Genomic DNA, 17,030 nt, shown 5'->3' with positions numbered 1-17,030 from the left:
TGTGTAGCTCACCTGGCTAAGAATAGAACAAGAAAATATTTTATTGGCCTTAATAAGAGGCTATTATTGGAGCTAGATTATCATGGCGGTGTTGCTGGGGTGTTTATGTGTTTAGCAGTGAACATGAAATATGGACTTGTCAGAAAGCTGATTCTGCTCGAAAGCTAAATTTAACCTCAAACCAATTCATCTAAAAAAAGTAACTTGATGCTAGGAGTGATTTATGTAATACCTGGGGTATGGTAAGTGTTTTATCATCTACTAAAGTAGCCAATCAAACACCATGTTCTTAAAGTCACATTTTAAGTCAAATTAGCATGACCTTCACCTTCACAATGTTACATCACTGACCTTCACCTTAGGAGACAGAAACCTTTACATTCATCATACAAATAAAATAATTGGTTGGACAGAGGATTGGGAACAACTGAGATAATTGGTGGTGATATTTCAAGTCAAGCAATTCGTTTTCTGAAACTGGTATGAAATGGCTTCCTTCGATCCCAGGTCTGCCTAATGAAGACGTTGTCTGTCGAGTTCAACATTAAGTTTTTCCAGCTTCTATAACGGTTCTCTGTATCTTCCAGATTGATGTTTTATGAATCTTGTACCGAGTTGAGGTTTCAACAGCAGATGCAAGGCTATATAAACACTGATAAAGAGATAAAAATGTCAGCTACGAACCCGTGATTTCTAATGACGTAAGTTTTTGTCTGTGTTTTCAGATAAGAGTTCGGCCACTTAGAGCAGATGTACCAAGATCCTGGGAAAGTCCTTCTTCAACTGGCATTTCATGTTTCTGATTCAACTGAGCGCCATTTTTGTCAGATTTGGAGAATATTTAAAGAATATTTGATAAGCTTTGTAAAAGATCTGAGGATCAACAAGATTATTTGAAGCTGGTAGCAATTACCAATGATAACACCAATGAAAGCAGATTGCTTGGATCATCAAAATAAAGATTGTGGCACAGTTTAAAATACAAATTTGATACAATGTGGTCTAAAAAGTAAATCTTTGAATTAATGGTGCCTTAAATATTCAAAGATGAATTTTTCGAACAATAATTACTTGAATATTTTTTAGATAGTGTAGCGCTATGAGCATCCACTTGGTGAATTGAATCTGGCGCATTATAAATGCACTTATTATTATTATTATTATTATTATTATTATTATTATTAAATGTTAACCTTTGATGACAAACAAGACCCTGTTATTGCATTTTATCGTATTCGTTGTTTTTTAAATCGACTTAAAGGATCAGGTATTCTGACTCGATGACTTGGATGATGGCATGTTGACATACCCCAAATGCTCACAATATCAGTCACTGGATTGTCTTACAGAATTGATTATTAACAGGCAGCCATCATACAGCTGGAATATTGCTGACTGTGACATAAAACAAACAAACAAACAAAGAAACTGTTCACTTTCAGTTGCAGTTGCTGAGTTGCTGATGCAGGCATAAGCTTACTACGGAATATGAATCTAGAGTGATCGATGCTGTTTGTAAGGAATACAGTTACTTAACTCCAGAAGTTCACCAATTAGGACGTTTCCCATCTTGCAGTCATTGTGAAGAGTACCAGTGTGAGCGTGTAATTGTCAGAGAACAGAGATTCCACGCAAATACTGACAATCATAACCTCTGGTTAAGGAATGGATGGATGCCGCACATCCCGAGAGACTTACCAGCTGATTGTATGTGTCAGAGAAGAGGGTGACTTGTTAATCGTGGTCATGTAAACACATTGTGCAGGTTTCACAATTGGTTTCATTACTTGTTTGTCTTGCACTGAAGGACAAACTTTCATCCCCTGAGTAATGGATGTCATACGAACTGACTTGTAACTTTCTGCGCTGTTCAAAATCTTACAGTTATATTTGCTGTTGCCTAAGTTCCAAATATGAGATGGTAAACTTAGATCTGTGGTATGGCTTATGTTAGAACTATGGTGTTAAAAGGTTTTATCATCCAAAACTGGCTCCCACAGGAGATATCGCTTGGGTGAGATCAAGCGATATCTACACTGTAGATATCGCTGCAATGAAATTGCATCACAATGCTTTGCAGACCATTGTGACATCATTGGTTACCATGTCATCACAATCAAATGACATGACTAATGGCTCTGCTGCTGAAGCTGTTAGCAGTACTTTTTACACTTAAGACACCGCTTATTACTTTTTACAAACTGAAAAAGTTGGAAGAATGATGTTGGATGATAAATAAAATCTCACCCTTGTGTCTTTTGATATCAAATATATCGACACTCGTTGATAAAAGTGGGAAAAAACCTCGGCAAGCCTCGGAGTTTTCCCACTTTTATATTTGATATCAAAAGACACTCGGGTGAGATTCTCTATTTGCTGCCAATTTGTGATTTTCGTCCGGATGACAGATGACGGTTAACAGTAGGCGGCATTTTCTTTCGTAAGTTGTTGGGACCCCATGTACAGAGACAGGGTCAGCTTCAGACCTCCACACATCCCAGACCTGCTGACCTCATGTACAGAGACAGGGTCAGCTTCAGACCTCCACACATCCCAGACCTGCTGACATCATGTACAGAGACAGGGTCAGCTTCAGACCCCCACACATCCCAGACCTGCTGACCCCATGTACAGAGACAGGGACAGATTCAGTTCCCCACACATCCCAGACCTGCTGACCTCATGTACAGAGACAGGGTCAGCTTCAGACCCCACACATCCCAGACCTGCTGACCCCATGTACAGAAAAAGGGTCAGACCTCCACACATCCAAGACCTGCTGACCCCATGTACAGAGACAGGGACAGATTCAGACCCCCACATATATCAGACCTGCTGACCCCATGTACAGAGACAGGGTCAGATTCAGACCCGACACATCCCAGACGAGCTGACCCCATGTACAGAGACAGGGACAGATTCAGACCCCCACACATCCCAGACCTGCTGACCCCATGTACAGAGACAGGGTCAGGTTCAGATCCCCACACATCCCAGACCTGCTGACCCCATTGACAGAGACAGGGACAGATTCAGACCCCCACACATCTCAGACCTGCTGACCCCATGTTCAGAGACAGGGTCAGGTTCAGACCCCCACACATCCCAAACCTGCTGACCTCATGTACAGAGACAGGGTCAGGTTCAGACCCAACACATCCCAAACCTGCTGACCTCATGTACAGAGACAGGGACAGATTCAGACCCAACACATCCCAGACCTGCTGACCCCATTGACAGAGACAGGGACAGATTCAGACCCCCACACATCTCAGACCTGCTGACCCCATGTACAGAGACAGGGTCAGGTTCAGACCCAACACATCCCAAACCTGCTGACCTGATGTACATAGACAGGGTCAGGTTCAGACCCAACACATCCCAAACCTGCTGACCCCATGTACAGAGACAGGGTCAGGTTCAGACCCAACACATCCCAAACCTGCTGACCTGATGTACAGAGACAGGGTCAGCTTCAGATCCCCACACATCCCAGACCTGCTGACCCCATTGACAGAGACAGGGTCGGGTTCAGACCCAACACATCCCAAACCTGCTGACCTCATGTACAGAGACAGGGTCAGGTTCAGACCCAACACATCCCAAACCTGCTGACCTCATGTACAGAGACAGGGTCAGGTTCAGACCCAACACATCCAAAACCTGCTGACCCCATGTACAGAGACAGGGTCAGCTTAAGATCCCCACACATCCCAAACCTGCTGACCCCATGTACAGAGACAGGGTCAGCTTCAGACCCGACACATCCCAAACCTGCTGACCTCATGTACAGAGACAGGGTCAGGTTCAGACCCAACACATCCCAAACCTGCTGACCTCATGTACAGAGACAGGGTCAGGTTCAGACCCAACACATCCCGAACCTGCTGACCCCATGTACAGAGACAGGGTCAGGTTCAGACCCAACACATCCCAAACCTGCTGACCCCATGTACAGAGACAGGGTCAGGTTCAGACCCAACACATCCCAAACCTGCTGACCCCATGTACAGAGACAGGGACAGGTTCAGACCCAACACATCCCAAACCTGCTGACCCCATGTACAGAGACAGGGTCAGCTTCAGATCCCCACACATCCCAAACCTGCTGACCCCATGTACAGAGACAGGGTCAGGTTCAGACCCAACCCATCCCAAACCTGTTGACCCCATGTAGGGGGACAGGGTCAGCTTCAGACCCAACACATCCCAGACCTACTGACCTCATGTACAGAGACAGGGTCAGGTTCAGACCCAACACATCCCAAACCTGCTGACCCCATGTACAGAGACAGGGTCAGGTTCAGACCCAACACATCCCAAACCTGCTGACCTCATGTACAGAGACAGGGTCAGGTTCAGACCCAACACATCCCAAACCTGCTGACCCCATGTACAGAGACAGGGTCAGGTTCAGACCCAACACATCCCAAACCTGCTGACCCCATGTACAGAGACAGGGTCAGGTTCAGACCCAACACATCCCAAACCTGCTGACCTCATGTACAGAGACAGGGTCAGGTTCAGACCCAACACATCCCAAACCTGCTGACCTCATGTACAGAGACAGGGTCAGGTTCAGACCCAACACATCCCAAACCTGCTGACCTCATGTACAGAGACAGGGTCAGGTTCAGACCCAACACATCCCAAACCTGCTGACCTCATGTACAGAGACAGGGTCAGGTTCAGACCCAACACATCCCAAACCTGCTGACCTCATGTACAGGGACAGGGTCAGGTTCAGACCCAACACATCCCAAACCTGCTGACCCCATGTACAGAGACAGGGTCAGCTTCAGATCCCCACACATCCCAAACCTGCTGACCCCATGTACAGAGACAGGGTCAGCTTCAGATCCCCACACATCCCAAACCTGCTGACCCCATGTACAGAGACAGGGTCAGGTTCAGACCCAACACATCCCAAACCTGCTGACCTCATGTACAGAGACAGGGTCAAGTTCAGACCAAACACATCCCAGACCTGCTGACCTCATGTACAGGGACAGGGTCAGGTTCAGACCCAACACATCCCAGACCTGCTGACCTCATGTACAGGGACAGGGTCAGGTTCAGACCCAACACATCCCAGACCTGCTGACCTCATGTACAGGGACAGGGTCAGGTTCAGACCCAACACATCCCAGACCTGCTGACCTCATGTACAGGGACAGGGTCAGGTTCAGACCCAACACATCCCAGACCTGCTGACCTCATGTACAGGGACAGGGTCAGGTTCAGACCCAACACATCCCAGACCTGCTGACCTCATGTACGGTGGAGGAAGCGGGTCGGGTTCAGACCTCCATGTTCTGTATTCATCGGCAGGTAACAACCACTGCCACAACACATGCAGTCAGTGATATGCAGGGGCAGTCACGGGAGGAGAGGGCTACATGTAGATACACGTGCAGTCAGTGATATGCAGGGGCAGTCTCGGGAGGAGAGGGCTACATGTAGATACACGTGCAGTCAGTGATATGCAGGGGCAGTCACGGGAGGAGAGGGCTACATGTAGATACACGTGCAGTCAGTGATATGCAGGGGCAGTCTCGGGAGGAGAGGGCTACATGTAGATACACGTGCAGTCAGTGATATGCAGGGGCAGTCTCGGGAGGAGAGGGCTACATGTAGATACACGTGCAGTCAGTGATATGCAGGGGCAGTCTCGGGAGGGAAGGGCTACATGTAGATACACGTGCAGTCAGTGATATGCAGGGGCAGTCACGGGAGAAGAGGGCTACATGTAGATACACGTGCAGTCTGTGATATGCAGGGGCAGTCTCGGGAGGAGAGGGCTACATGTAGATACACGTGCAGTCAGTGATATGCAGGGGCAGTCACGGGAGGGAAGGGCTTCATGTAGATACACGTGCAGTCAGTGATATGCAGGGGCAGTCACGGGAGGGAAGGGCTGCATGTAGATACACGTGCAGTCAGTGATATGCAGGGGCAGTCACGGGAGGGAAGGGCTGCATGTAGATACACGTACAGTCAGTGATATGCAGGGGCAGTCACGGGAGGGAAGGGCTGCATGTAGATACACGTGCAGTCAGTGATATGCAGGGGCAGTCACGGGAGGGAAGGGCTACATGTAGATACACGTACAGAACGTATCACACGATCATCTCCCTGGAATGCCAGTCTATCTGGCGGACTTCCATTCATTGACAACGTCGGAAACACCTTCTCTTATTCGGAATGGTATTTTGGAGCTGGTTGGCCTCAAATTGAGGATTAGCAAATTTTAAATTGCACTGATAATGCAAGAATGCTATATATTTGCTTGACTTTGAAAAATATGCACCTGTTATGATAACTTAATTGAGTGTCAATGCTGCCAAGTCAGCAGAATTCTGACCTTAATTTGATCAAATAACTTTAGAAGAGAACTTTTTTCCAAGAATGAAAGTTGAAGAAACTAGGAAGAGAATCTCCAGAGCTGATTCCATGCAAGAAAGCGCCAGTTAATGCCATTAAAGAGAATGCCAGGTTTTTAATCTCGGAATACATTTCTGTTAGCATGTCATTGCTTCCAAAGCAAGAGCTCCAGATATGTTTGTTTGTTTGCTTCTTGTTTAACGCCGCACTCAGAAATATTCCAGCTTTATGATGGCGGTCTGTAAATAATCGAGTCTGGACCAGACAATCCAGAGATTGACATCATGAGCATCGATCCACGCAACTGGGATCGATGACATGCATCAGCCAAGTCAGCGAGCCTGACCACCCGATCCCATTAGTCGGCTCCTACGACAAGCATAATCGCCTTTTACGGCAAGCATGGGTTGTTGAAGACCTATTCTAACCCGGAATCTTCACGGATCCTCCAGATATGTGGTGTCACCTTCGTTGAAATGTGCCTCTGTTCACCCATCAGTGTATGGGTACCCGGTAGGATGAGATGGAAATGGCAGTTAACCTTCTAGCGCCTCACAGGCAGGTTGGGTTGTATACTCCCCAGGGAGCTGAGAATGATAATCGAGTGTACACTGATCCACTGACCATGGTCATGATGTTAGCGCTTTGAGTATTGTGTTGTGTTTGGAGCAAGTGCTGTAGAAGTACACGTTATCATTATATTATTAAAATGACCAGCTAGCGTAACCATGAATACACAGGTTGTATACTCCCCAGGGAGCTGAGAATGATAATCGAGTGTACACTGATCCACTGACCATGGTCATGATGTTAGCGCTTTGAGTATTGTGTTGTGTTTGGAGGCCAGTGCTGTAGAAGTACACGTTATCATTATATCATTAAAATTACCAGCTAGCGTAACCATAAATACACAGGCCAGAATAAACTCAGATACACACAGCAAAAATATCACGTTTGTGTGAACAGTCTGCGCTAATCCTACAACATTTAAGACCATCTCGCTCCCATCTCAATCAACTCATCCCGCATGCAAGTCTCCATACCTGATTAACCACAATTCCTAACAACAACATCAGCGCAACCAGCTGGCTTTGATCTTCAGGCCGATATTACCCAATCAAAACTCTTGTTACACTATAACCGACTAGTCAGAAAGCCTTTATCTTGCGCAGTGAACACATTCAGCATACTGACAACGGAAACAATATCACACAAAATTAACCGAGACGAGATTTGCCTCCAGGGGTTACAAGAAGGTATCCCATTCACTTGGCTGCAAAGACCTCGGATCAATAGTCATGATAGTCTATTCTCTAGGCATATGTCGAGCTAATTAATTCCTTTAATCAGGACACACTTTGTATGGTTGAGGTTAGACCGCCTCCATGGTCAAGTGGTAGAGCGTCCACCCAGAGAGCAGAAGGTCCGGGGTTGGATCCCCGGCCTCGTCATACCAAAAGACATTAAAAGATGGTACTTGTTGTTACCCTGTCTGGCGCTTGGCATTCAGGGTCTAAAACAAGGACTGGTCGGCTAGGAGTCTGTGTGCTGTGAGTGGGGTATTCATGTTAAACTGTGACATGGTATTGTAAGCAAGGATTATATCCTACCTAAATATTATCCCGGGGTAAGTTTTACTCTAGAGTATAGGATAGGATAGGATTATGGTATGGGTTCAAATTCACTAGGGAGAATCTTCCTGAGAATTTCCTCAATGGGATAAAAAATAGGGTAGGATAATATTCACTCTTACAGGATCTCAGTGGGCTAGCACTATAAATCGGCATCACTCTGGACTAGTAATAGTAGCCACACACGCACGCACGCACGCACGCACGCACGCACGCACGCACGCATGCACGTCATTGGATTTTCTCGTCCAGACTATTTATTTATTTATTCCTGTAGCTGGAATACTGCTGATTGCAGTGTAAACAAGAAACAAAAACGGCTGAAATTTCCCAAACAAGTCTGAATAATTTCAGATTCAGAGAATAAATACTCCTTTGAATTAGAGACACAATGTAACAAAACAAATCTTCATGTTTTTGTACCTAAGATTTTCAGACAGAAAAATCAAGTATCTCCCCAAAATACATTTTTTTTAAACTTAATTCACAAATCTGCTGACTCCAAAAATATAAAAATCACTGTACATTTTATAAGATGCTATAATTAAAAGAAGTTAAAAATTTATCATAAAATCTTCAACACACAACGAAATATGATGAAAAGCAAGAAAAAATATATTTGAAATGGGAAAAATTATTAATTAATCTTTTTGGCTGACCAATCTGAATTTTGTATTTCTTTATTTAAAAAAAACACTCATAATTACCCAAACATTAATCCTACAATCAAAATTTAAGGAAAAAAAGATAAAAAAATCTGATGAATGTCCCTCAGACCTCATTTGCATAGGAGTGTAAGTGTAAACAATCCTTAAACTGGGTTTGTTTGTATGGCGCCACGTGGGAGGTCTGGTTGAGCAACGTTGAGTCTAATTGGCTCCTAGCTGATCGGTGTTTATGTTGTGGTGTGGTTCGTTTATATGACCTGTCCCAGCCATGTCTAAACATAGCATAATATAGACTTCACACCTTATTGAGAATCTAACCTGTCAACTGTCGATAGATTCTTCACAAGGAATTACAAAGGCTGGGAGCCTGCATATATACTACTCAAAAGAAGTTAAGGATCACCTGATTCTTTCATATTACTATAGTTAATCTGTCATGTCATGACAGATTTACTTTACCATTATGAAAGAATCGGGTGATCCTTAACTTCTTTTGAGTAGTATACTTTAAAAGTCGTCATTCTGTTTGACTTTAGTTTCAGCTTGTAATGTTTGTGAGTTTGAAAAATGATGTTTTAATCATACAAAAAAAATTATGTTCTTTTCATATCATTTATAATAGAGTGAGTCCAATCAAGTTTCATATTTCATGCCTTATTTTTTTTTTAAATGAAATGAAATGCTTTTTAAATAAATAGGATATTTTGGGATTATGTTTGCTTATATTTTGTTGCAAAACTTTTACTTTGTTGATTCCTGTTTTTAAAATAACTAAAATCAACCTTCACAAAATAAAAAACAACATTATCATAAAAACTTGGAAAATTGACCCAGAAAAAAGTTGCTGTAGCCAAAATATTGCCAATGCAGTGTCAGATGTTAAATCCATCAGTCAATCAAAAAAACACAACAAGACATCAAATAGCACTGGCCTTAGATATAAGACAGTATGTTTTTTTTTGTAGTTATAGCTATTTGTGTTGTATAAAAAAACAATATTCAATCTTTGTGTCAAATCTTGAAAACCACATATAAAAATACATACAGATATACCGAACTCTCTTACTGTGTGTTTTTTGTTGTGTATAAAACATTTTAATAAAAACACACAATGATGTAACTACCTCATACAAATATATTTATAAAAAAATCTGCTGTTCCTGGGTAATTAGCCTTCAATAAAATGAGATTCCCCTAAATACACCTTTCAGTTTCTTCATCAATATCACATTTTTAGCCTTATAATTCCTATTATTTACTTCCCTTTTAAAATCAGTTAGGGTCAATTTTATGAGGAAAATATATTTTTAATTAGATGCCATTATCCTTTAATAGGGTAATTAAGCTGTAAAATAATTAGCTGCAATAATGCATCTTTTCAAGAAGAAAATCAATTGGTGAAGATTAATTGCTTGAGGTATAAATGTCAGGGCAATAGGTTGAATGTTATGTAATATCGTCCTCATGACTATCCTGCTATTAATCTGTGCCAGCAGCTCTCTGCCGCTCAACATTTATTTGTTTAATTAGGGTGATTAATTGGAATAATGGGATCCAGAAGGGAAATGGTACTGTCCTGACAACTTATAAAATTTATGACATTATTGTGAAAGACCCGGAGATATTTTCCGTTAAATATTTTTACTTCCTTTTAAATACATTATTACAAGTATTTATCCACTGGGAATAACTGAGAAAAATGTGATAGTCTTGTAAATGTTATTATTAAAACAATATATACAAATAATGTTATTAGAAGTTGTATGGTAAGATTTACTTATTACTGTGTGTCAAATGGATTTACCAGAACAATATTTTGTGCTAACATAATAAAATTATTATTCCACGGGTTAATTTTCCCCAGTAACAAAGTTGTCTGAAAAAAAAGTTCTATAAAATACAATACTAGGCTTCAGCTTACCTGTTATTTTAGAGAGTGTCATCAAATTTGATGCTTTTCTCTCAACTTTTAATGACCGCCATTTCCTTGCCAATGCCATCTGCATTGTCTGGTTTCTCTGGTTACCATGGCAACAGTGATAACACTGGTTAATGACAAGCCAGGTTTCAGGTGTGTGTAGTTGGAACCTGTGGTTTCCAGGTAACAAGAAGATATCTGCCGCTAATGAACTGGATTTCAGGAACAAATTTCTAAATCTTTGAAAACAACCCTTCCATACATCATTTTTCATCTTTAATCAGAATTGTGTTACATTTCATTTAATTATATAATTTGTTTGATAGGCATTACTTAGAAATTGACTGATGATAAGGTAGACACAATTGTATGGATAACAACTTCTTTAATACTGTAAAAAGCGTCGTTTCGGTATAGATCCTTATGCCGTTGTCAAGCAAGACTGATCTATACCGAAACGTCGCAGTATTAAAGAAGTTGTTATCCATAAAATTGTGTCTATCTTATAATTATATAATGTACTTACTGAACCATAAGTGGTTTTATTTCCAATTAAAAAAAATTAAATATCATATTTGTTTTTTTTATGAAACCTTTACATCATTAATTTGACATTTACATTTGTTTGTTGTTTAACGCCACACTCAGCAATATTCCAGCTATTTGGCGGCAGTCTGTAAATAATCGAATCTGGACCAGACAATCCAGTGATAAGCCAAATGTTATACCTGTTATGATGCCAGGTAATTTCATCCAAATCCGGGGCGGTGGGGTAGCCTCGTGGTTAAAGCGTTCGCTCGTCACGCCAAAGACGGGGCTCGATTCCCCACATGGGTACAATGTGTGAAGCTTATTTCCGATGTTCCTGCCGAGATATTGCTGGAATATTGCTAAAAGCGGCGTAAAACAATACTCACTCACTCATCCAAATCCAAATCCAAATCCGACTTTGATGTTGAGTCCTAACTCTTCATCTAACTCTGAACAGAATGGTATCACCGCTTGCTGTTGTTTTGATAAACGAGGTTATTTCTAGGACCAAGGCAATGCCTATTTGTGTATTCCTCTGTCCAAATACATTTGATTACCTCAGGATATTGGCCTCTGATGAACAAGAAATCAAATTTGTCTTGCCTATAAGCAATCGTGACTCCATATTTGCTTCACAGACAAGATGTAGGGAGCTTTCTTCGACAACCGACCATTGACATTTTGCTTCTCCCATAGGGATTTCGTCCAAGAGGACCCACCTCATTCTGGTTGTTAAAAGCCATTAAATGGATTGGGTGGTCAGGCTCGATGACTTGGTTGATTGCATGAAATCATACCCCAAAGGCATGGATCGCTGCTCATAATATCAATCATATGTTATCTGGTCAAGACTTGATTATTTTCAGACCACACTCATATTTACAACTCAAAATAAGTTAAAGAACACCCACAATTAGAAGACTGCGTGTTGCAATACCCACCAGCTATGATAGATTATCTAAAGTCATGGGGGGAAAATACTTGGATTCAAAGGGGAGTTAGACCAAACTGACTGACTGACTGACTGACTGACTGACTGACTGACTGGCTGGCTGGCCGGCTGGCTGGCTGGCTGGCTGGCTGGTTGGCTGGCTGACTGACTGACTGACTGACTGACTGACTGACTAACGACTGACTGACTGACTGACTGACTGACTGACTAACGACTGACTGACTGACTGACTGACTGACTGACTGACTGACTGACTGACTGACTAACGACTGACTGACTGACTGACTGACTGATTGACTGACTGACTGACTGACTGACGGACTGACTGACTGACTGACTGACTAACGACTGACTGACTGACTGACTGACTGACTGACTGACTGACTGACTGACTAACGACTGACTGACTGACTGACTGACTGACTGACTGACTGACTGACTGATTGATTGACTGACTGACTGACTGACTGACTAACGACTGACTGACTGACTGACTGACTGACTGACTGACTGACTAACGACTGACTGACTGACTGACTGACTGACTGACTAACGACTGACTGACTGACTAACGACTGACTGACTGACTGACTGACTGACTGACTAATGACTGACAAATGACTGACTGACTGACTGACTGACTGACTGACTGACTGACTGACTAACGACTGACTGACTGACTGACTGACTGACTGACTGACTGACTGACTAACGACTGACTGACTGACTGACTGACTGACTAATGACTGACAAATGACTGACTGACTGACTGACTGATTGACTGACTGACTGACTAACGACTGACTGACTGACTGACTGACTGACTGACTGACTGACTAACGACTGACTGACTGACTGACTGACTGACTGACTGACTGACTGACTACTGACTGACTAATGACTGACTGACTGACTGACTGACCCTCTGTCCCTGTACATCTATCGCTGATCAACAAGAAACAAAATCACTCATTTTAAACAGATTACAACAAAAAGTGTAACCCACTGAAATTCATTAGTACCAGGTCATTTATACTGATATCACCCGATATAAGGTGATATATAAGATATACAGTCTCATACAACAAGATGATAGCTAAATCTGTTTGTCTACACAACTTTTAACCTTAACAGGAACCAACCCTAAGACCTTGTCTTCAGATCGGATATACCAGCCTCGAGTGCCCAACAGGTGAAGACCTGCAACATTAATACAATGGACAACATATCACGATTACCTATCACCTTCCAGAACTATGAATATTTTATCAGTCTTGTATTCTAATAGGTTAATATCTCTTTAGCTTTCTCCATCACACTTAAAATAACCTTATCTTCTTGTGTCTAGATCCACCATCTCAAGACAATGCTTTCACATAAAATAAACAATTATTCTCTTATCACTGAGTTTTGGAACAAACCCACTCCGTTTATGATCAGGGTTGAAGATTTAACTGAGATATAAGGACTTGTATAGTTTATACTAATATCGTACGATCATTTGAACGTTCAGCACCATTAGAAACATCTGGTGGGTGTTTTTAATATTGGATAATAAAGGTCAAAAATCAATTTATGGTGTCAGTCTTTCAGCTTTCATAATACTGTTGGCAATATTTTAGTGACTATTTTCACATAAACGCGTATTAAATATGTTGTCATCATGAATTAAGTGTTTTATTTTAGAATAAAATTTCTGTTTGAAACCTTTATTGTTATAAAAGTAATTTTTACTTCATCATTATCTAAGACCGGTAGAATTTTCACTGCATTTTCAGGTAATTAACTCAAAGAAAGACATTTACTTTTCATCCTTACAATACAATGAGGTCTGAGCAATGTTTATTTGATGTAGTTTGAAGTAGTCTTGTGAATACACCTGGGGGAACTGTTGCTTTAAACTTAATATTAAATATCAAAACAGCATGTTCATTCAGGTTAATTTGACAGAGGTTATTAATAGGCTTCTTGTAAGAATATACCCGTGTGATTATTTAAAATTGCCTTTTTATTGTCATTCCGTGTATTTGTATCACAGATGGTTTTGTCAGTTGCAAAATAAATAAATAAATAAAACCGCCTCCATGGTCTAGTGGATAGAGTGTCTGCCCAGTGAGCAGAAGATGGTTCAATCCTTGAATGTGTTATTCCAAGAGACGCTAAAAGATGGTACTTGTTGTTTCCCTGCCTGGTGGTTGGAATTCAGTCTGGACAAGTACAAGCAGCCCCTCACACGGACACACACACGTACATTCACGTCGCTATATAAGTGCAATAATCTTGGACGCGACGTTAAACCCAATTTCACCTCACCTCACCTCCACCATCAGGAGCGGCCATGTTGAGGGGTATGCATCTGTGTGTATAAGCTTCACATATGATAATTTATGGTAATCACATATATTTGCATATGCATGTTGAGATCAAATGTAAGTAACTCCCATCTGTCACAATTTAATATAGTATATAATATAATATATAGATGTAGACTGCATATGGAAATAGAAATTGTCAATTACCTTAGCGGTTTTCATTCACAGCTGTGATGAGGTGAATAATTGGTATTAAATTAGACGTAACTTGTGAATTAATGTGTACTATGGCTATTTATTAGAAAGCAACAAAATCATCTTTTTGATTTTCAGGGGTTTTGTGTGAAGTAACTAAAATAATGTTTTTAGTGCTGTCGTACATTATGCGATACAAGCTGTGACGTTGAATGTTAATCAATTGATATTTTGTCACAGATTGTGAATAGGTAAACAGATCAATATGCCAAATGACAATTTGTTTGAAGATCCACAAAGCCTGTTTTATTTTAAAGTGCCAAGTGTGAATTACGAAAACAATGTTTTGTTTCCACTCAAAGTGGTAGAAGCAGTTTAACATGAATACCCCACTGAGATACCATGCCGCAGTTTAACATGAATACCCCACTGAGATACCATGCCGCAGTTTAACATGAATACCCCACTGAGATACCATGCCGCAGTTTAACATGAATACCCCACTGAGATACCATGCCACAGTTTAACATGAATACCCCACTGAGATACCATGCCGAAGTTTAACATGAATACCCCACTGAGATACCATGCCACAGTTTAACATGAATACCCCACTGAGATACCATGCCACAGTTTAACATGAATACCCCACTCAGACACAGTATACTGACTCCGAGCCGACCAGTCCTTGTTTTAGCCCCTTAATGCCGAGCGCCAGACAGGGTAACAACAAGTACCATCTTACTACTCACTAACAAAATATTTTGCAAATGTAAATTATGATATGGGATATTTCAACAGGTACTGGTCAAGCTGTCATTTACTCTTCTCTCAAAGTACAATTACTATATGTGTGATATGTGCAACTGTAAAATGACAATGCAACAGGAATAACAAGTTTGCTTTAATGCAGAAATGGGTTGTCTATGTGCAGTTACCTTACGACTAGGGATGCAGTAACAAGTTATCCTGCTACTCTACTGTATACAGTGAAACCCTTTTAGTCTGGACCCTGTGCAATTGGGAACACTACCTGGAAAATCACCTTTGGGTACACCCAGCTATATATAATGTCAATATTGTGTATCTAGGATTTGTAGATACATAATTTTGACAATCTGCGAGATTTGGCTTGAAACAGACGCTAAATGACCATTTAACATGAAGACCCCCGAAAGTCGACCATATGAGGTACCAGTTCTCCTGGATATCGTATTTGGAAAAGTTTCAACATACATCACCATGGTTACAGGAGATCGTGTTCTGCGGTTTATGACTTTTGATGATGGGTTATGTCCTTGGTGTGTGAATATGCTTTTATAACCACATTGATTGATGAATAAACAAAACCCTTTCATGTGGTTTGCAATGACATTTGGGATGAAAGATCACACAACAGAATGCAATGTTTCAAATCTGTTAGTTACAGTTCAGTAAAAGTGACGGCAATATTCAGTTTAGATGACAAGCCATTTTGTTATTTATTCTTTGAGTTGAGATGACATAAAGAGGATATTTTCAATCTATTCAAAACTTTGATTTTAAATTTGATTTGGAGAATAATTTTTTAATCTGTCGTTTGTTTATTTAAAGAGTGCTGAAAGAAACTTTTGTTTGTTTGTTTCTTTGTTTGTGTGTTCTCATTACTGCTAAATGAGGGCAGCCCGAAATAATCAAGTCTTGACCAGACAATCCAGTGATTGATATCGATATTTTCAATCTATTCAAAACTTTAATTTTTAAATTTGATTTGGAGAATAATTTTTTAATCTGTCGTTTGTTTCTTTAAAAAGTGCTGAAAGAAACTTTTGTTTGTTTGTTTCTTTGTTTGTGTGTTCTCATTACTGCTAAATGAGGGCAGCCCGAAAATAATCAAGTCTTGACCAGACAATCCAGTGATTGATATCATGAGCATCAGGGTATGATGACATGCAATCAACAAAGTCACTGAGTCCGACCACCTGATCCATTGCAACAAGCAAAGATTGCTGTGGACCAGTTCTAACCGGAATCCCTACTGATGGCATTTGGTTGTATTTCATCAAATTATCTCAAAACGACAACTGGTAAAAATAACATTTTTTTCTCAGCCTAATTTGACACAAACCAGGTTCTTAACAAGAGTGAGTGAGTGAGTGAGTGAGTGAGTGAGTGAGTGAGTGAGTGAGTGAGTGAGAGTGTGAGTGAGTGAGTGAGTGAGTGAGTGAGAGGTTTTACGCCGCTTTTAGCAATATTCCAGCAATATCACGGCGGGGGACACCAGAAATGGGCTTCACACATTGTACCCATGTTGGGAATCGAACCCGGGTCTTCAGCGTGACGAGCGAACGCTTTAAACCACAAGGCTACCCGACCGCCCCTTCTTAACAAGAACATGTTGATCAACTCACAAGGATGAAAGTTCAGTGGATTTGAACTGAAACATAAGTTTCATGGGTG

The 17,030-nt window shown here is 41.2% G+C and overlaps 1 protein-coding gene across 1 annotated transcript; it reads left to right on the top strand.

Annotated features, from left to right (window-relative positions):
- Positions 1–2,626: 2,626 nt before the first annotated feature.
- LOC125372035 (probable antibacterial peptide polyprotein) lies at positions 2,627–4,994 on the top strand. Its single transcript, XM_048380909.1, has 5 exons — positions 2,627–2,752; positions 3,131–3,358; positions 3,573–3,800; positions 4,510–4,626; positions 4,785–4,994. Exons 1-5 carry the CDS (start codon positions 2,627–2,629, stop codon positions 4,992–4,994), a joined length of 909 nt encoding a protein of 302 aa, XP_048236866.1.
- Positions 4,995–17,030: the final 12,036 nt, after the last annotated feature.

Source organism: Haliotis rufescens, unplaced genomic scaffold (genome assembly GCF_023055435.1).
Source record: "Haliotis rufescens isolate VD_foot unplaced genomic scaffold, xgHalRufe1.0.p SCAF_34, whole genome shotgun sequence".
Classification (NCBI taxonomy): Eukaryota; Metazoa; Mollusca; class Gastropoda; order Lepetellida; family Haliotidae; genus Haliotis; species Haliotis rufescens.
The sequence above is the reverse complement of the archived record's forward strand: the minus strand, read 5'-3'. Positions and strand labels throughout refer to the sequence as shown.